The 22,344-nt window shown below is 38.8% G+C and overlaps 1 protein-coding gene across 8 annotated transcripts in view; it reads left to right on the top strand.

Moving 5' to 3' along the window:
- The window catches only part of ppp3cb (protein phosphatase 3, catalytic subunit, beta isozyme), a 69,027-nt gene that overhangs the window by 38,616 nt on the left and 8,067 nt on the right, over positions 1-22,344 (top strand). For all 8 annotated transcript variants that reach the window (XM_079838238.1, XM_079838236.1, XM_079838239.1 and 5 more), the window contains exons 3-11: positions 1,741-1,865; positions 1,996-2,107; positions 4,100-4,245; positions 11,178-11,317; positions 14,889-14,966; positions 15,749-15,843; positions 19,847-19,972; positions 20,364-20,441; positions 20,670-20,754. In XM_079838238.1, coding sequence (XP_079694364.1) covers positions 1,741-1,865; positions 1,996-2,107; positions 4,100-4,245; positions 11,178-11,317; positions 14,889-14,966; positions 15,749-15,843; positions 19,847-19,972; positions 20,364-20,441; positions 20,670-20,754 — 985 coding nt within the window. The remainder of the gene's footprint in view (positions 1-1,740; positions 1,866-1,995; positions 2,108-4,099; positions 4,246-11,177; positions 11,318-14,888; positions 14,967-15,748; positions 15,844-19,846; positions 19,973-20,363; positions 20,442-20,669; positions 20,755-22,344) is intronic.

The following is a 22,344-nucleotide window of genomic DNA, read 5'->3' as shown; positions in this document are numbered from 1 at the left end:
TCAGAGCTGTTATCTTGGGAAAAAGAGATTGCAAAAAGTATTTAATAAAAGGGTGCCAATAATTATGGCCAACGTGTTTTGGAGAAAAGCATTTATTTTATGTGATTTACCCCCCACTTTCAATTATTTTACTTCAATGAAATGATTTTTGTGATTTACAAAAATAAAAGATTAAAAGGATAAACGATGCAGATTTATTTTTACAGCCATCTTTGATCATATTTACCAGGGGTGCCAATAATACTGACTGTGACTGTATCTAAAAACAAATATTTCTCCACTGAGATTGCATGATTGTGGCAAAATGCTTACTATTATTGTGTGACTCATAGCAGGAGACTCACAGAAAGAGCACTTTCAGGATGACGGCTTGATTTGAAACCTGACCACATGAAATCAGTTTACAAGCATCATTTTCTTTCCTGTGTTCCCATTAAAAGCAAGGTGTGTTAGATAGCTTAACTATCTGACTACAAAGAACCCCTTTCTCATTGACATATCTGTCTATTCTCTTGTCACATTTAATTATTCATTTAATATTTATATGCACTTAAACTGACTCTATTTAAACGTTTTGATTTCAATTTGTTATCCTTAAGTTTGTAATGCAGTTTTGATTTTTATAAACTTTGTAAGCAGATACTTAAGGTTAATTGTTTTATATCTGTCTTTCAATTACACTGATAACTGCAAAATATATGATTATTATTCATTTTAACAAGTAAATTATAAATCTAATCCTAAAATACTTTTTTTTAAATATATATTTTTCAACTTTTAAGTAAAAATTCAAAGGGATAGTTCACCCAAAAAGGAAAAATTCTGTCATAAATTACTTACACTCATGTCGTTCCAAACCCGTAAGACTTTCGTACATCTTCAGAACACAAAGGAAGATCTATCTGAGAGCTTTCTGTCCCTCCATTGACAGCTACACAACTGACACTTTGACGCTTCAACAAGTTCACAAAGAGATCGCAAAACGAATCCATGTGAATTGAGTGGTTTAGTCAAAATTTTCTGAAGAGACTTGATTGCTTTACATGATGAACAGATTCAATTTGGGCTTTATTCATCAACTCACACATCAGTTGTGGAAAACAGAAGCTCAAGCATCTTCACTTGATGTGCAAGAACCAATGAGGTTCATTCTCGTGTTACGCAGCCCGTTTGAGCTTCCTCAGGAACCAATGAGGTTTGTTCTCGCACGTCAATCCGGTTTGGTTGAGCTTCAGTTTATGTTTGCTGATCAATGTTTAAATGTGAATACAATCCTAAATTCAATATGTTCATCATATAAAGCGATCGAGTCTCTTCAAAATATTTGGACTAAACCACTCAATTCATGTGGATTAGTTTTAAGATCTCTTTATATATCTATTTAGTTGTGTAGCTGTCTATGGAGGGACAGAAATCGGTCAAATTTCATCAAAAAGTTCTTCATTTGTGTTCCGAAGATGAACAAAAGTCTTATGGGACAGAATTTTCATCTTTGGGTGAAATATCCCTTGAAGATGACGTTGTTTGATTTAGACTGATAACTAACTGTACTAAATAATGAATTGTGATTGGTCTTTTTCAAACAACTGGGTGGCATCCGGGTTTTTCAATTCCTCTCTTTCTATATTCATATTTACAACTTTTCAAATCAAATTAGTTTTCACTATTATAATTATTTCATTGTTTTGCAAGCACTAGTGTTTCCTTCAGCTAATGCCCATCTTTTTTGTGTTTTTGCAGTGTGTGGTGATATCCACGGGCAGTTCTTTGACCTGATGAAGTTATTTGAGGTTGGCGGGTCTCCTGCGACAACGAGGTACCTGTTTCTAGGGGACTATGTGGACCGAGGGTACTTCAGTATTGAGGTAAGTGTGCCCTAGGGTTCTTTTTCACCTTGCTTAGTGACCCTAATTTGTAGTACACACCATCTTTGTCCAGATATCTTGATGTGGTTTGTGAAAACATCTTTATTTCTATCTATATTCTCTCCTTCAGTGTGTCCTTTACCTCTGGTCTCTGAAAATCCTCTACCCAAAGACGCTGTTTCTACTGCGGGGAAACCATGAATGTAGACATTTGACTGAATATTTCACTTTCAAACAAGAATGTGAGTACTGACATGAGAAAAACTCTTCCTCGTCTTTTCAGTTCCATTGTCTCTATACTTACATTAAAGTTTAAGACTATACATTTTCTATAAACACACCGGTTCACCTCTCATCTCCTCTGATGGAGGTCTTTTTATGGAGCAGTCTCTTGTCAGACAGAAAGAGAGATGCAGAGAGAGAAAGAGGGAGTATGATTAGCAGAAAATTAATTTGCCTGTTAATGTTGGGCCCAGGGAGCCTGTGAGTGTGATTTCCCTGATGAGGGGAGTGAGGAGGAGTGAGTGCCCTCCTTTACCATCTGCTGACTGACAGAACACATACATACATACATACACACACACACACACACGTTTTCATGTTTTATGGGGACTTTCCATGATGATTTTTATACTGTACAAACTGTATATTCTATCCCCTTACACTAACCTGACCCCTAAACCTACCCATCACAGAAAACGTTCTGCATTTTTACATTTTCAAAAAACATAATTTTGTATGATTTGTAAGCGTTTATTCCCCACAAGGACAAGGATTTCATATACTGCCCTAATGTAGGGTTTACCAGGACACACACACACTCAAACGTATACACAAATGTTTATTGTGCTATTTAAATGGGGACACACCATACACCTAAAATTAGTTGAATAATATGAATAATAAATATGATTGTTATTGTTATTATTATATGAATAAATTATGTAATAAATAAATAGGTAAATAAAAATGATTATTATGTTTGTGAATGAAAGTTAGGTCATTATTCGATAATAATCTTTCTCTGTACTGTAAGTCTGAAATCTGATATTTATATATATTCTGATATTATATACTTATATATATATGTGTGTGTGTGTGTGTGTGTGTGTGTGTGTGTGTGTGTGTGTGTGTGTGTGTGTGTGTGTGTGTGTGTGTGTGTGTGTGTGTGTGTGTGTGTGTGTGTGTGTGTGTGTGTGTGTGTGTGTGTGTGTGTGTGTGTGTGTGTGTGTGTGTGTGTGTGTGTGTGTGTGAATATATTTTATATAAATATCTTGTTTTTTGTTATTATTATAATTATATTTTATTTATTTTATAAATGTATTTAAAATAGTTTTAAGTGAGTAAATATTAATAAATAATAATAAATATAAATTACATTTGAAGATGCTTCAACTTATTTGAAAAAATGTAATATATAATAAATAAATGTATATTTTTTTATTATTATTATGATGATCCATATATATTAAATGAATGTAATAAAATAATTAAACATTTAATACGCTCCAACTCTATGAAAATAAATAAATAATAATAATATATATGTATATATATATAAATATAATAAAAATACATATATATACATGTGTGTTTATATTATATTTTAATTAAATGTAAATTAAATGTTTTTTTCTTGTAAGAAATGTTAAAAAAGGTTTTGTGGGGTAATTTTTCTGCTAATTTGCCTCCAGCGCATAACTAAATTAAAAATGCACTCATCGTGACGCACACTCAAGAAGTTAATATACACACTCAGTATTGATACTCGACACAGCACATTTCATTCTTATACCACTACACTACAACATAGCCGAAACTTTACATATTGATTGATGTTATTAGCGAGACAGTATTTGTGTGTGAAAAGAAGAAGGATAGAGGGAAAGATGGAGAGATAATACAGAGTGATGCAGTGATATGGCTGAACAGATTGGTAGATTTGGAGCAGTGAGATTGACACGGCACAGACTGTCTCTCTCACTCACACATACACACACATCTCTCCTTTAGTGTCCTCTGAAAGTGTAAATGAATGCAGGAGCCTAATGTACAAATTAGATCCATACAGAGAAAATAAACCCTTCAGAAGAAGCTCACTTCATTTCTGAGATGTTCATACTCTTCCATCTGTATCTCTCCTGCACTGTCTTTGTTTATCTCTCACTGTCTGTCTCCCGGGTGAAATCAGATGCTCCGTGCAGGTGTGTGATCTCTGTCTCTCTTTCTTTCAGGTAAAATCAAATACTCGGAGCAGGTGTACGATGCGTGCATGGATGCGTTCGACTGTCTGCCTCTGGCTGCACTGATGAATCAGCAGTTTTTGTGTGTTCATGGCGGCCTGTCTCCAGAAATCCACACGTTAGACGACATCAAGAGGGTGAGGAGGACTGCTGCACTTTATATATATATACACACACACACACACACACACACTCAGGGCTTGACATTAACTTTTTCGCTAACCAGCCACTGTGGCTAGTGGTTTTCCAAAGGTACTAGCCACTCAGCATTTTCACCTGCCAGAATTTTGTTGTTGTCTATATGTAACTTTTTGATGTGTCTGACTCTCCATCTGACTGGAAATAAACCAACATCCTGGAGTTATTCAGTTACTCCAACAGTACACTAACCTACTGTTAAGAGAGAACTGATGAGGATTAGCACGAGCAGCAGAGCAGCTGATATACTGAGCATGCGTGCAGCGTCCACGAACAAACGTACACGGCCTGTCACAGCTCTCGTTCTCAAGTCAAGAATCGGTTGCAATGGTTTTCGGGTCACCAGTTCACTGAACCGAGAACTGTTTATTTCTACTGATGATACTGAGCATGTGTGCCATTTTTCAAGAGAACGAAAAGCACGATAGTCAAGTTTTGTTCAGTGTTAATTTCGTTGACGAATAATTTTCGTCATCATTTTCGTCAACAACCTTTTTTCACTGACGAAAACGAGACGATAACTAAATAAAAACTAGTGTTGGATGACAAAAACTATGATGAAAATCAACTGTCATTTTCGTCAACAAATAAAAACGAGACGAAAATGTTAGGGAGGGACGATTAGGGAAGAGATCTAGTCAGAACTGATGTCCTGTGTAACAGATGCGCACATTTGATTTGAACTGATCTAACCGCTGGAAAACACGGCGCTGTTGCGCTTCTACAGGCTCACGCATCAGAGCGGCTCACAATCAATGAATAGCGCACATTTGTGCCATGCAATTGTTTATGAACTAATGCTGATGAACAATGACAATGTTTACTTTACGATGTTTATATAGTAATGTGTTTTAGACGGTTGTAACAATGCATATTTTATCTGTCTCATTTGAACTTGAATGAGCTCCTGCAACTGCAATAGTAAGGCGCAGACATTTCAAAATAAGAGTCCCGGTGTATTTCCAGCTTATTTATAATTAAAAGTCACGGATTATATATTCATTTTTGGTTACACAATAAACTGTATTTAATTTCATTCCCTTTTAATTTATAGTCAGGAGGAAAGACCAGTATTTGACACATATTCAATAAAGTATCAGGGTTATAATAGTTAACTAAAACCATTAAAAAAAATCTTCATTACTTGAAATTAAATAAATGTTAAAAATAAAAAGAAATAAACAAACTTATTTGAAGCTTTAGCTTAACCTGATATGGCCTACTGACTAAAACAGAAATACAAAGTTATAAAAACTATATAGCTGTTTTTAAAAAACAGACAAAAAAGTGAATTGAGCTCTCTTTCGTTTATTTTTTATGTCAAAAACAAAATGATGTCAAAATGTCAGTTCAATTGACAGTCGGTTATGTAATGCTTAAATGCTTAATGTATTACAATTTAACTAAACTCATTAGATTTTAGGATACTAAATCTACTGTAGATTTAGTCAACTAAAATCTTATGATATTTAGTCAACTAAAACTAGACTAAAACTAAAAACAATTCAGGTGACTAAAATATGACTAAAACTAAATGGCATTTTAGTCAAAAGACTATGACTAAAACTAAATCACAATTTGCTGTCAAAATTAACACTAGTTTTGTTGAAGATCGGAAAGTGTGATAATATAAAACATACTGGAAATAGATCATGGGGTAGTTCATGCCATAGATATGTATACGTAGATGCCTCATTCGACCGCTCCAGGCACATCGACGCACCACCATTTTAGAACGGTCAACACACGTCAACACTTCAGATGCTGTCAATCATCACTCGCATTAAAAAAACACTGCGCAGCCTCTGTAAAGCCCAGCGCGATTTAAAGGTCCCATGGCGTGGATTTTTTATTATTATTTTATAATGTTTCCTGAGGTGTACTTATATTGTTAGTATGATTTTTACATCATAAAATGTCATAATTTAGAAATAAAAGGCATTTTTCTATTCTGATATTAGCCCTCTGGCTTGAATGCTCTGTTTCAAGGGGCGTGTCTGATGTGAGACTGCAGTGAAAACGCCCACTGTTGTGATTGGCTGACATCTTTGCATTTGAAATCAGTATTAGATTATGTGGCGGAGGGGGCGTGGTTTAGCGAGGTTTGCAGGCTCTGCCAGAGAGAGAGACAGACTGGGCACTTGTAGACCAGAAAGACGAGAGCTGGAGGAAGATAGCTGAGAAAAGTGATATTGTGCTGAGTTGTTGAGAGCGCTGTGAGTTTATTTAGTTTGTATTTGAGAGTTCTGAATAAACGCAAGTCCCAGTCACGCCAACCCTGTCGTCTTCCTCCTTATTTCTACGAACTTTGTAACATGTGGAACCCCTCTCGAATACTTTTACTACGTTTTTTACCATTACAGCTGTCGAGCTTTATTTTTAGATCTTTTCCCATCACATGAAAGGCTGCAGTGACGAGCATTGAGTACACATGCAGTCTGTTGATCGTGTGAATGCAGTGATCTCGTAATTGCAACGCGTTTTCTCTCACAAAATGCTTTCACCACAACTAACAGCAAACACACATTGACATGAATACAGTAAGAGCCTCCTTGTGCAGGATAACAGCGTCATTCTTTATATCGGCAGTTTGGACAAGTGTGCAGATACACTCGCCACGTGTGATTGACAGATCGGAAGATTATAAAGAGAGTGTTCTTTGATCGTTAATCTAGCATCTAATCACAATTTAAATAACAGTTTTGTTTCATGCTACTAAGAGAAACGATGTGACGTTGATCGTTTAGTCACTGGCTTGATTCACGGATGCATAAACGATTTAGAAAGAAAGTCTGTGTGAAATTGAATGATTAGCTACACATCAGAAATCACTGATCACAGATCAGGCATTAATGAACACTGTTACTCACTGTTTGTGGCGGTGCTGTCGAATCCATATGGTAAAAGCCTGTGCTGACATTGCGAGTAAAATAAACAGAATCCATTTTCTCCAAATTCTCTGGGCGGGCAAAGCAGAGGAAGGGGAGGTAATCGTTCCCCCTATGACGACATACAGGGAAGATTCCAGATCGGCTCGTCTGAACTCTCATTTTCTCAAAGGCAGAGCAGGACACCCAGAACTCGGTTTACACCTATGAAAATGTCTAGCCACTTGGGGACCATATACAGGCTAGGGGAACTCATATTAATGTTAAATTAAAATGTTCATGCCATGGGACCTTTAAACATGCCATGGGACCTTTCTCAGGTGAGAATGTGTTGGTTTGTGTTTTTATAGTCTATGTATTAACTCAATATTACAGGTTTTTAACTATGGTTACTTTTTAATGTCACATTCTTCATGTTCTGTGTTAGTTTAGCGATTATAATGTTTGGATCTACACAAAAACACGTAACATTTGTTAGTTAATAACAGGCTTCACGGTTCTTGAATTTCAATTTCCAGAATTCAAGGACTGGAAAATGTATGTGAAAACAAACATTGGCCTTTGAAAGTGCTTAAATTAAACTAAATTTAAGAGTAGTTAAAAAGAGAAACCAACATATTTCTGCTGTTCCATACGCACGCCCTTCTGTCTGAAAGTGAAAGTGAGTTTCATTCAGCGAGTCTGCTGCCGTTGTTCAGACGAATGCAAAATGCCCGATTTTTACACAGCTCACACGCAGTGTTGTAAATGTTAACTGTTGGATCGATAAGCTATATGCATTCAAATAATGTAGATTAATAATGTGTCTAGAATATTTTATATAACGTTAATCATATTTTAAATAAATGTATAACAATTTATAATTTTGACTCCTAATTTATCATTTTCCCTGTTCTTAAAAATTGTTTAAATTCAGTTATGTGATGTTGATAATTGTATAAAGCTTTTTTATAAAACGATTACAAAACAGCTTTCAGATAATACCTATGATGATTTCTTAAAATATGATTTGAATAAATGGACTATATTGATGTTTATTAAACACATTACTAGCTAATTTGTTATTATTTTTATAATTTATTTATTTTCATGGCTGATTGGTTGATGGTTTATGATTTCTTTCCAATTAACTTGTTTATAATGAGTTCACTGCTTTCAAGCTGAGCAATGTGTCTGAATGGGTTCTCTAATGATGAATAATATTAACGATATTAAGAAAATGTTAAGATCTTTATCCAATATACCAATAATGATAAACTAAATCCTATAAAATCATCTGCTTCAGTCTACTGATATATAGATATTCATTTCATACATGCATGCTTATAACTACGGTTGCAGAGGCACAGGCAACATTTGAATGTTCACAAAGTGCGTTCACGACCGGCTTTGACCGTTCGATAATGGCGGACGGCTAACGTATAGCGGCCCATAGAAACAGTCGCTAATAAGGCATCTACGTATACATGGTTCATGCCCTTTGACTTTTTAGGTTACAACCTGTCTCCCTTAGCAACAGGGAGTCTTAGCAGAATAAGCCTACACATCAGATAATAGTTTGCTCCATATTCCTCTTAACATTTATCCTTGCAAGTATTTTTAGCATTAACTGTAAGGAAAAACCATAATGAGGAATACAAAATGCTTATTGTGCTTTTCCAAATACATATTAATAGCATACAAAATATATGCTGTACATACAAGAAACTACATGAACATAAATATTTAGTACACAGATCAAACTATCTAATTTTCAGAAATGGTTCTACAAATATATTTTTCTATATTAATGTTGTCTAAAAAGCATTACATTAAAAAATGTGCAGTTGTGCTTGCATGTTACTTATTTGTATAGATTGGAAACAATGAATTGTTTGAAAACTATCAAACTAAACATTTATTTGCTTCATAAATAATCCATGGTATTTTCAGGAACAGATTATTTAATTTCTAAACAAGGTGATATAAAGATAAAAATTACGTAATCAAACTACAGCGAGAGCGCAGCAAGTGACGGTTACACTTTATTTTGATAGTCCACTTTAAACATTCTACTAACTATAAGTAACTTTGCAACTACATGTCAACTAACTGTCATTAGAGTATTAGACTGTCAGTAGACTGGTAGGTTATGGTTAGGTGTTAGGGTTCGGGTTAGTACAATAAGTTGAATTGTAGTTGCCAAGTTACTTATAGTCAGTAGAATGTCTGTTGGGGGACCAACAAAATAAAGTTTTAGTAAATATTAATCAGACAGTCTACAAATACTCTAATGACAGTTAGTTGACATGTATTTGCAAAGTTACTTATAGTTAGTAGAATGTCTAAAGTGGACTTTCAAAATAAAGTGTTACCCAAGCGACTCCTTTTGAATCTCAATTTTGTTCGTTCTCGACAATCTCGAGTAAAGAATCGGTTGCAACGGTTTTCGGATCACCAGTACACTGAACCGAGAACTGTTTATTTCGGACATGTCTGATTTGAGAACCAATGAGCTGATGATATGCAATACTAATATGTAAATGAGCACTGTACACACCCAAATCAATACAGGCATAGACTGTAAAAAATATGGACGTAGTGTCCGTGACGTCACCCATTGGATTCTGATGAGCAGTTTTGAAGCGTAAAGTAGGGACGAGCTGGCCGTCGCCATCTTGGCAGCGTGTTATCGCGCGTCACTCCCGGATAACAGAAAATAGGCAAAGAGGCGGAACGTGGGTGGAGCTGAGGTGACGCAATGACTAACAGACAGCAGACAAACGACTATCCACCTGTCACTCAAAGTGGCCACGCCCTTAATTATGCAGAACTTTAAGGCTTTATATAATGTAAACGAATGAGCTATAAAAAAATTCACCCCCCTCACAGTTGTCATGAAGGGCAAAATTAGCCGTATAGACCAAAACCACATTTTGTACCAGACTGTAAACATGTTTTATTCTGCTGTTAAGTTGGGCATTTTAACATGGGGCTCAATGAGATTCTACTCCCTTCTGGAGCCTGTCTCTAGTGGTCAGTCGATGAATTGCAGTTTATCTGACTTCCGTATTGGCTTCAAGACAAACTGCGGGAGGTTGCCGCTTGATTACAGGTCACCAAATAGGCCTATTTAGCTCTGATAAGGTTGTGTGTAAAGCTCCTTAATCTTAACAGAGAAACACTAACAGTTGTTTGTCTGAAAAAAATAAGATTTTTTGGTGTAAATATAATTTATCCTCAAGCAATATTCTCATCAATATTCACATTAGTGTCACAGGAGCCGCCGCCCACAGCATGCACACAGTCTGCTCCTGTTCAGAGACACGATGGATCATTTGCACAAGTTGCCGGAGACCACAAAACGTATCAGACCTATTTGAATTCTGAATTTTGAAACGATATGGAGGAGATTAGGAGGAAACTGCAGCTTTGACGAGCTCAATGGCTCTGGCTGAGCTGTTATAAAACTAAACGTTATTGGCTGTTTTAAAAAAAGAGGAGGAGCTGTTTGATATGTCCTGCCCTGTCTTCCTGTTTCAGTGGAAATTACGTCAACACATTGAATAACACTATGCGTTTCAAGGCACTTCAGTGGGCCTTTAAGACTGAGCTCTAACAGAAGTTTGACGGATCGTCTTTAAATCTCCCCTTATGCTTCTGGTGTATTTTCTTTAGCAATGGCTGTGCACAAATACAGCACACGTTTTTAAAAATGATTATTCCCTGCCTTTTTCAATTTAGTGTGCTTTATTTGTATGACAAAGAATATTATATTTGTATTGCCAACACAAAAAAGCGAAATAACTATGCAATTGGAGTAAAAGAGTAGTAATAACAGTGTAATTGTTAAATATTAATAATATTGTTCATTTATTAATATTATTTGCATATTTAAGAATATTTCATTTAGTATGTTGACACTAGGCCGACCACTCTCTCTCTCTCTCTCTCTCTCTCTCTCTCTCTCTCTCTCTCTCTCTCTCTCTCTGTTCGTCTCTCAGTTGGACAGGTTCAAGGAACCCCCAGCATTTGGCCCCATGTGTGATCTGCTGTGGTCCGACCCGCTGGAGGACTTCGGCAATGAAAAAAGCCAAGATTACTTCACCCACAACTCTGTCCGTGGATGCTCCTACTTTTACAGGTAAACCATACAACATTCTTCATGGAGAAGTGATAGAGGAGGTGCAGAAATCATAAAGATGACAGTAGGAAGGGGAAGAAGCGTACATAGAAGATCTCTTTAGTATCTCAATGATTTCTCCTAGACTTCTCCTGCTTCTCATAACCAATAACTTCATATGTGGCTGCCCTAGAGAGCTCAACAATGTGTCTTAGACTGTGCTCAGATTTAACAAGATACCGAAAGTACACAAACAAAAGTCAGATCTCCATATAAATTCTTCCAAGACCAAATGATCTGAGCTGCTACATTTAGCAGAAGAACTGCATTTTTTTAAGGTTTAAAGGTGGCGTGACCAAAAATGTTTGAGAACCATTACTGTATATCAACAAATGTATCATTTATGTCTCTTTATATTTCCAGAGGAATTTTAGGAGAAACATCTGAGACCGAGTTGACACTTTAAGTCTCCTGAGTCACGAAAGAGCAACCGCGGAGCAAAAAAATGCTCCTCGAGGACCGTTTGTACAGTGAAATAAGGGTGTAGATGAAAGTCCAGCGTCTGAAGTGCTGCGCGAGTTTAATTGGAATTGTAAAGCAGTCCAAACAGTGACCAGCCTCAGCACAACATAGAATCCCCACAATCCCACGGGAATCTGCGCTCTGCCGTTACCATGACAACTGGCTACTACTGCCAGATCCGCTGAGATATGAAGATACAGTGAGAACCTGAGAGAAAGACAGAAATGATGGAACAGGAAAAGGAGAAAGGATAGAAAATAGGGCTGAACCATTTATCAAAATAAAATCAAAAGCACAATACGACTTTCGATGTGCGATTATCAAATTGCAAAGGCTGCGATTTAATTAAATAAATATATACGCTGCAAATTTTAAGTGAAGCATTTCACATTTCACGAGAAGCGATAGCCAACAAAGGAGAATCATTTCAAATGTACACCAAAATAAACATTTGGTGGTTTGAACATTAAGAAATTAAGACATAAATATAGTATTATAGTAATATATAGTATTGTAATTTTACTGTTGCACTGAAAAATATATAATTATTATTAAATAATCATACCCAAGTATTATTACAATCGTAATATATTTCTTATTTTCTTTATTTTTAATGATGATGATGATGATGATAATAATAATTATTATTATTTTCATTATACAGTCAGAGGTATAAATCACAGTACAATATATTTTATCAAATTTATGTTGCCCAACAAAATCATAAAATCATAGCAAACCTGGAACGAGCAAATAGAAAATCTGTGGAGAGAGAGAAAACAATAGGATAGCTAATGCTAGCTAAGCTAATGTGTATAAACCACAGCTAACGTTGCGCCAGTGGCGATTTCTTTAAGACTGCAAGGGAAGCTCGGCTTCCCTTATAATGTCACAAAATTAATGGTCAAATATGTACTATTGTATTAACATTTTATTGACTAAAAATGCGTTAGAAAACGTTCATCTCAAAGACGAGTTCGTTCAGAATCAGTTACATATAGCAGGTCGGCTGACTCGATTTCCTTCTCATACATTCCCGCAGCGTCACAGTGCATTTCCCTATTGAAGCCCAGCGTCCATTGACTTCAATGGGGCTGCTTTGAACGGTTTTTTTCAGCGCTTCGAAACTAGACGGTCATTGGATAAACGCTGCGATTATGTCCCGCCCACGGACGCTCAGCGTCTCTGGGGGTGAATGGGGAGTGGGCTGGCCCGGACTCCGAGCTTCTGCGTGATGATTGGAGGGTCTGTCGAAAGACTGCATCTCCTTTTGACTGACAGCGATTCTGTACTATAAGGAATCACTGAAGCTATTCGCGCTCAGTCCCATCGCTGATTTCTCAAGTTCAGTCGAAATAAAAACTGCTGCAACCTATTTCTTTGATATTTGCTTGGCGAAATTGCTTGATTTTCATCATACATTTCACACAATTATACACTTCTTTTATTCACTTCAATTATTCACTCCTTCATTCATTCATTCATTCATTCATTCATTCATTCATTCATTCATTCATATAACGTTAGTAGGCTAGGCTGGCGTTGTGGGTGAAACTGCGCACGATGGCAGACGGTGCTAATATTGTCGACCTGATTTTGGCGAAGCCATTTAAAAGTGTTCCTTACGAGGAAAAACTTAGAATTAAACAGCAGATCAACACCTAAGATTGATTTAGTGCAGAAGATAGGGAAAAATAACAGGTCTTTTCAGCTCTCCTGGTATAACAAAGTTAGCTGGCTGACTGGAAGTGCTGTGACAAATAAAATGTACTGCTGGCCATGCCTCTTGAGAGGACACTCAAGTCACTTGAAAAGACTCCTAGTTGGTACGACAGGGTCACTGACCATTTTCTTGAAAAGGAACGTAGGGCAGAATTTACTTTTAAATAAATAGACAATTTTATGATGTAGGCCGAAAATGAGCTTCCCCTCTCTGACAGACCAGTAGCCGCCACTGCGTTGCGCAGCCTGTGAATGAGAGCCTCAGGTGTGAATGTTATTACCAACAATCTAGTCGCTGTTTTCACTTCTTATGAAACATTTTGAAAGCAATGAAACACAATAGAAGGCTGGTGTGTCAGTGTGCTGCGCTTAAGGCCTGTCATTTTCAACATATACCAGTATAGAAAAACATAGACAAGACTACTAGGCTGCTAAGTTAGAATAACAAATAACATACTAGTTTTCAATATAGGATCATACAACACAACATCTGAGCGTTCATTTCTTTACTAGGACCACATTTTAGACCCTTCTGATATTTTGAGCAATAAATGATGGTGAGCTTTCACTGTAAGCTGCACATTTACACCACTGCTACCCCCTGGTGGCTCATAGGGGTAAGACAATAATACAAATGCTAGCGATGGGTTAAAATCCACTCTCGATGGTTTTTGACACTTCTCCTAAGCATCTCAGAGTGATAACATTTTTTGGGGAATAAAACAGTCTAGAGTTGATTTTAGCTGGTTTTAGCTGGTCTCTCAGCCCGGCTAAGCAGGTATTTAGCTAACAAAATAAGTTCTAAGAACGTTTTGCTAATGGGCCCATCAAGTTATGAAAATGTCCAGTTTTTAAATGGTTTACAGTATTTTCTTTTCTTGGTTTTGACTAAATGTTCCATGAACCATGTATAGAAAATGTTTTTGTGCTAACCCTTACGAAAATTACCCATGGTTTTATTATAGTAAAAGTGTAGTAGGCTAACCATGTTTTTTTGGCTAATTGCTTACCATTTATATAACCACAGTTTTACCACAAATGCTTAAACTATGGTTAATTTTGTGGTTACAATAACCATGTTTTTTTGTTGTTTTATTTGTAGTAAAACTGTGGTTCATTTATACTACAGTATGCTGTCGTATAAATTAACAAAGTGTAGTGCAGTAAAGACTACAATATACTACAATTTACTGTATATTTTATATAGTATGGTTCAAAAACAAACTATTTACTAGAGTCATTTTACTATAATATGCTAATGCTATGTTTAAGTTTTATCAGTGTTTTATCAATGACTGTAAATATTGTTAACCATGTCTCATTTTGTCTGTTTTATCATTTTGTACAGCTATCCTGCTGTGTGCGAGTTTTTACAGACCAACAACCTACTGTCGGTCATCAGGGCACATGAGGCGCAGGACGCAGGGTGAGAAAACAACACGCATCGCCACCTATGACTTCCTGCCTTTTTTTTATATGACCTGCTTTTCTCTCTTCCTCACCTCCTACGGATATAGAAACCCTAAAAACACGCACAGTATGTGTATATTGACAGTCTGGATTGAGTTTGTGTGGATGGACGATCAGTGTACAGATTCGCCAGACCGACAAACGCAGAGAGACATTGATTCTCCATAATCCACATACATTACAGTGCAGTAGTGTTCATTGATCTGAAATGCCATCAATGCACACACATTCACCTAAGCCCAGGCCCCCTTTTATCAGTCATTGTCTCAGGCATAATGCAGAGAGTGTGCAAAGATACCCTGCAATACTCCACAATAGTAAACTATTCCCTGCAGTTAACTAAACAGTAGTCAGTAATGCACTACAATACTCCACTACAATCTACAATACTCAGTGCAACAGTCGATGGCATGCCCATTGAGTAGTTCATTTGACACCGTCTAATAATAATGATATGCATTCTAATGTTTAATTATCTTTAATGAATTTAATTGCATGCCTTCGCTCAGTAAAGGCCAAACTAATAAGGCTAAACAATAAAGGCTTCAAAACAATTATGATCTGAGACTATGAGACTATGCTTTGAGAAAAAAAATTTAACCATTAGGCTTCAAATACTTGCTGTAGGACAGAGTTTTATCACAAATATGTACTTTATTATTGATGTTTATGAAAACATCCCAGTGTAATTCTAATCATGTTTCTGAAGGTCATTCTGTCTTTTTCTTGCTCTTTTAGTTACCGTATGTACAGGAAGAGTCAGACCACAGGTTTCCCCTCTCTCATCACCATCTTTTCTGCTCCAAACTACCTGGACGTTTACAACAACAAAGGTCTGAATTCAGTTTATATTCACTGCCCGGCCAAAGAAAAGTTTGGATTTAAATAGGCAAATGCTTGAGAGTCAATGATTGGATCATTATTGCAGTGATTATTATGTTTCTAGCATGTTATATGTTTGGCAACAGTTCTTCTAACCCTAATTGATGGAGTGTAGCTTTTGATTTCTTAAACAACCATGTATTGGGTGAACACCTGTTCCGCAATTGGGAACTTTGTCCCGTGTCCCACAAGACTCAAGCAGTGTCCTGCATTTCAATTTGGTGTATTTCCTCTGTATTGAAATTACAATACCACAATAAGATAATAGATAATAAAAATCCAACTGGCATTTAAAAATCTATTTGCGCAGCCGCCATGTTCTAGCTAGAACGGGGAAAACAATGCAGTGGTAAAGAGGATATTTTTCGCTGATGACGACTGGATGGAGCAAAGGAATCTCATCAAAAGTCATTAAATAATGCTACACCAGCCGAAACTTCATCTAGACACATACTGAATAAGAACATCCTGGTCAAACATGCCAGATCCAACAAAATACAAGTTCAAGATGTACTGAATCCGGTAAAGCGCATTTAATGTTTGCATATAGAAAATAAAGTAGTCGCTACTCATCAAAATTTTAGCATGAAATGTGATTTTTACCTACGAGCCTGTTACTCAGTTAATTATATTTAGCAGACTGAATAGGTCCTGTAAATTACATTGTGTCACTTGAACCTGGGCAAATTGAGTGCAGGCCGGTTAAAATAAACAAAGCTTATTGCCAATTTAAAACATTATCATCCAATGTAATGGCAAATAGACTTTCTGTAACGGTTTGGTTGTAGACAAGAAGCACATGATGATGAAGATGATAACTGAAATAGCTTTTAATCATAAAGGAGATTCAGGAGAAGGGCAACCAAACACTAGCACGAGGACAGACAGAGACTGGTTGAAAACAGAGACCTTAAATGAACAGAGACAAGCAAGATAATTAATGACAACAGGTGGAAACTAATGAACTAATCAGAGAAAACTCACAGGTCACAGAGGGCAGAACTAAAAACACAAAAGGTCAGACATGTGACAGTTCGCTCTCTCCCGGGAAGGTGTGTCCTCACACTGCAAAACAAAGTCCAACTGAGGAGGGAGGGAGGGAGCTCTGGAGGAGGACGTGAAGATGGCAAAAAGAAACAGTTCAAAGCATTCTTAGGCCCTGTCCCAAATGGCACCCTAAACCCTCATGGTCTTCCTCTGAGTCCGCACTTTCACGACATAATGCCGCTTTGACTGGCAGGAAGAAGTCCGCTGCGTAGCTCACACTAGTGCGGGCTCGGCAGAAGTGCGCATCGAGGGCGCATATCGACCGCAAAGGGGGCGCTCGCGAGCACCCTTCTGAGACCCAAAATGACAAATGGGACACCCTGCGGCCTCGTCAACTTAATGGACACGAGCATGCAGCGGCCATTGTAAATCCACAAGACCGAAAGTGCACATGAAGTGTGCCATTTGGGACAGGGCCTACGTCCATGGTGGAGTAGATGGTGGGAGGAGCAAGGAGAAGTCAGGAAGAGGAGGAGCCAGATGTTGGACCAGAGACCAGCCAGGATGAGGCCCCAGGGCGGAGTCGAAGGCGGGAAGATCCAGGGTGTAGACGACTCGCTGGAATAGGACGACCGAGACCATGGTGGAGACAATGGTGGAGCTGACCGGCTGATGAGCCCACGAAAGACCGATTGCCAAGGAACCCGAGGCAGAGCCACGGCGACGAGCGTCCGAGTTGGAATCGGTGAACCAGAGGACAGAGGCAAAGCCGGAGGAATGATGGAGCCCGGAGAAGCCACATGGCGGATGGTTTCCTGTGGAGCTGAGGGAGGGAGGAGCCAGGGTGGAGCTGATGTGTCGACAGGCCGAGGTTGAGCAATGGGCACAGAGGCTGGAGGCGGAGACAGGGGATCCTCTGTGCTGAGTGGAGCTGGTGACCTGATGACACTATGCAGGTTCTTCCTACCAATGGGAGCTGCAGAGGAGCTGAAGGACAGCAGCGGAGGTGAGGCTGAGGAACTGGCTGACTGAGGAGGTAGGAGATGAAGGCTGGGCGGGTATTCTGGAGATTCAGGGGTGTGCAGGAGAGACAGGAAACACAGGAGCTACAGGGGGCACTGGGGATTCAAAGACTGCTGGAGATACAGGGGGACTGGGTATAACCTCTCCAAAAAAGCCACCTCAAAAATGTCCTTCAGTTCATTATAATTACCAGAGTCCAACACGATCCTATCCACCGTGGTGGGGCTGTGGGCGGGGCTCTCCTCCCAGCCCTCGAGCACAATGATCACTCCTTCCACGACGATCGTGTTGCCAGCTCACGCACCTGGTCAGAGTCAAGTTGTGGGATGGGCTCCGGGACGATGGTTCCTTCTGACCTCTTCCTCGGTTCGGGCTCGTCCATCACAGCAGGCCGGTCTCCACGCTCTGCAGTGGGCTCTAGCAAAACCCCCATCGGGTCGCTCACTGGTAGTATGATGGCTCGTCTCTGGTGGCACTGGAGTCGGAGTGGGACTGGTAAGTTTATCCTTGGCAAGGCTGACTGTGAAAGGTTAATCACAACTCACCAGCACCCACTCGATGAACTCGCAAAATCCCCTCGAGGACCCACACCGGATAGGCGTGCCTTCGTCTCCATGTTGGGGCTTGTGTGGAAGAAAACACTCAGTGAACGGTCTAGGAAGTTGGTGAGCCACGACAGGTCGATGAACGCACAGGTGTGAGCTTCGAGGGAAAGCGTCTCCTGGTCAAGGCAGAGAAGCTGCACTGCTGGAAAGTCCATCTTACTCACTATGGAGGGTCTATACTTCTGTAACGGTTTGGTTGTGGAAAGAAGAGCACAATGATGAATAAGATAACTGAAATGGATTTTAACCATAAACAAAAGACACTTAAGTTTATGAGGACAGACCGAAGCTGAATCCGAAATCGCCCCCTAAACCCCCAATTTCGGATTCAGCCCTAGACTGGGTGAAAACAGAGGACTTAGGCCTAGTCCACACAGTTTTTCCTCCGTTTTAAAAAACAATCGCATCCACTCAAGCACGGTTTTAAAAAACCACGCTATGATTGGCTGCCTGATTTTCACATGGGTCCCATCCACGGCACTGATGCACTGAGGGATGCCATGGGCTCAGTGAAACCCTTCTACAAGTTCCTTTACTGGACTCTGTGACAGGTACCTGAACACATGGCAGGGGCAGGGCCCAAGTGGACTGTAATAGCTTTACACACTTGCCTTACTAGTTTGTATTTTTGAATCTCTGTTCTGCAATACAATGAGATAACTGTGCATGTATCTGTATACATGTGATAAGCGCTGTTAGCAGAGTGATTAAAAGCTACGTCCGCCATTGCATAGACTCGACTCATGTAAATAAAAGAGATAACGGCGCACAATCTGACGTCAAACAAAGGAGAGGTCACAGAGGGCAGAACTAAAAACACAAAAGATCAGACATGTGACACTTTCCAACTAATGTAAATTAGTATTTACATAGTATAATAGCAGTACATATATATGATGACAATGTCAAAAAATTACCTCATGATGGAAATAAATGTTGTGATGTTATTTCCATAAAGAGGTGCATCAGTTTTTGGTCAATATCTTGTATTGACAATGCAAGAGTCAAGCACTCTGTCAAGTCTCCTCCAGCACATCCCAAAGACTTTCAATGAATTTAAGGTCTGGACTCAGAGGTGCCGATTCATGTGTGAAAATGATTTTTCATGCTCCCTCCCAACCATTCTTTGGCCATGTGGTCATATTTAAGAAACGAAAAGCTGCACATTCCATCAATTATAACATGTTAGAAACATAATAATCACTGCAATAATAATCCAATCATAGCATTTGCTATTTAAATCCAAAAAGCGACTTCAAATGACAAGAATTAGATAGATATATTTTCAATAAACATGTTTGTAATGTGTGAATATAACTGCCTTAATGTCTCTCTGCAGCGGCCGTGCTTAAATACGAGAACAACGTAATGAACATACGGCAGTTCAACTGCTCGCCACATCCGTACTGGCTGCCCAACTTTATGGACGTCTTCACCTGGTCGCTTCCATTTGTTGGAGAGAAAGGTGGGAAACACAGTGTTGCTAAACAGCATGAGATTTCATCATTCTGCCCGGAGACAGCCCGTCTTTGTGGTTACACAAATTCCTTACGCTTTAATTACTCTGGGTGTGTGAGGGCAAAGTGGATAACTGTTGTGTTTAACGATAACTCGTTAAATCAAAGCAGATGGAATAGGTCTGATGGGAACTGTATTTCCTCTATTCTGTCTCAACAAGTCAGGTCAAACTCATTCGAAAGTCACTTGATAGAGATGTAGATTAAAGGATCGAGTTTAACTGGTGTATAAATATTACAAATGACATTTCATGTTTTTGTTGTTGTTAATGCATTTGTTCATAGTTTATGGTAAAATGTCACAAGATCTTGCCTTTTTGACCTTTGATGCCTCCACAGTGACAGAGATGTTGGTGAATGTCCTCAGCATCTGCTCTGACGATGAGCTTATGAACGATGGAGAAGAGATCTTTGATGGTGAGGCCTGCACATTCCTCAACTTTTTCCTTTTTCCAGAAACACACGTCTAGACTTTTAAAATTATTTCACCTAATTTCAAATACGACCAAATGACAAATAAAAATTAACCTATTGTCCATTTTTTTTGTCCAAAAGACATCTGAGACTTACATTTTAAATTCTTGTACAAAATATTCAGCTTTATGTTGTTATTGAAATATAAGCCTGTTTCCTGGTTCCTCTCAGCTAATGCTGCAGCTGCCCGTAAAGAGGTCATCAGAAACAAGATCCGTGCCATCGGCAAAATGGCCAAAATGTTCTCAGTCCTGCGGTGAGTCTAGAAGGGGTTGGGAACACATGTTTGTGGTTTGGATGTTTACAACATAAAAAATTATAATAGTAATAAAGCAATATGTGTGTGTTTGTGTGGCCAGAGACACACTGTTGTTTTTATTAACTAAAATAGAGTGCAACAGTCTTGATTTTCCGGAAATTGATTTTTAATGATAACTTTTTAACCTACAATGTCCTACAATTCAATTTGGCCAACTGAAAAATTTTCATGTGATCAGTTTTTACAGTGTATGTACAGTATGCATATTGTGCAATAAACTATTATAATATACACTGACCAGGCATAACATTATGATATTGTGTTCCACTAGACCCCTGAAGGTGTGCTGTTGTGTCTGGCACCAAGATGTTAGCAGCCGATTCTTTAAATCCTGTAAGTTGTGAGGTGGGGCCTCCATGGATCGAACTTGTTTGTTCAGCACATCCCACAGATGCTCAATTGGATAGAGATCTGGGGAATTTGGAGGCCAAGTCAACACCTCAAACTCATTGTTCTGCTCCTCAAACTATTCCTGAACCATTTTTACTTTGTGGCAGTGCGTATTATCTGCTGAAAGAGCCACAGCCACCAGGGAATACCATTTCCATGAAAGGGTGTACATGGTCTGCAACAATGCTTAGGTTGGTGGTACATGTCAAAGTAACATCCACATGGATGGCAGGTCCCAAGGTTTCCCAGCAGAACATTGCCTAAAGCATCAGACTGCCTCCACCAGCTTGCCTTCTTCCCATAGTGCATCCTGGTGCCATGTGTTCTCCAGGTAAGCGAAACACACGTACCCAGCCATCCAAGAAAAGAAAACGTGATTCATCAGGCCAGGCCTCCTTCTTCCATTGCTCCGTGGTCCAGTTCTGATGCTCACATGCCCACTGTTGGTGCTTTCGATGGTGGACAGGGGTCAGCAAGTGCACCCTGATTGGTCTGCAGCTATGCAGCCCCATGCGCAACAAACTGCGATGCACTGTGTATTCTGACACCTTTCTATCAGAACCAGCATTAACTTCTTGAGCAATTTGAGCTCCAGTAACTCGTCTGTTTGATCGGACCGCACAGGCCTGCCTTCGCTCCCCACGTGCATCAATGAGCTTTGGCCGCCCATGACCCTGTTGCGGGTCACCACTGTTCCTTCCTTGTTCCACTTTTGATAGAGACTGACCACTGCAGACCGGGAACACCCCACAAGAGCTGCAGTTTTGGAGATGCTCTGACCCAGTCGTCTAGCCATCACAATTTGGCCCTTGCCAAACTCGCTCAAATCTTTACGCTTGCCCATTTTTCCTGCTTCTAACACATCAACTTTGAGGACAAAATGTTCACTTGCTGCCTAATATACCCCACCCACTAACAAGTGCTGTGATGAAGAGATAATCAGTGTTATTCACTTCACTTGTCAGTGGTTGTAATGTTATGCCTGATCGGTGTGTGTGTGTGTGTGTGTATATATATATATATATATATATATATATAAAATTTTTTTTTTTTTTTAGTTTTATTTTTATATTTTCTTTTTTCAAACTTTACGTTTTGCAAATGTTGTTGTGCTTTTCCCATTTTTATCAGTTGTTT

This window comes from Gobio gobio (genome assembly GCF_949357685.1).
Source record: "Gobio gobio genome assembly, chromosome: 16".
NCBI classification, from domain to species: domain Eukaryota; kingdom Metazoa; phylum Chordata; class Actinopteri; order Cypriniformes; family Gobionidae; genus Gobio; species Gobio gobio.
This window is presented reverse-complemented; position numbering and strand designations above follow the sequence as displayed.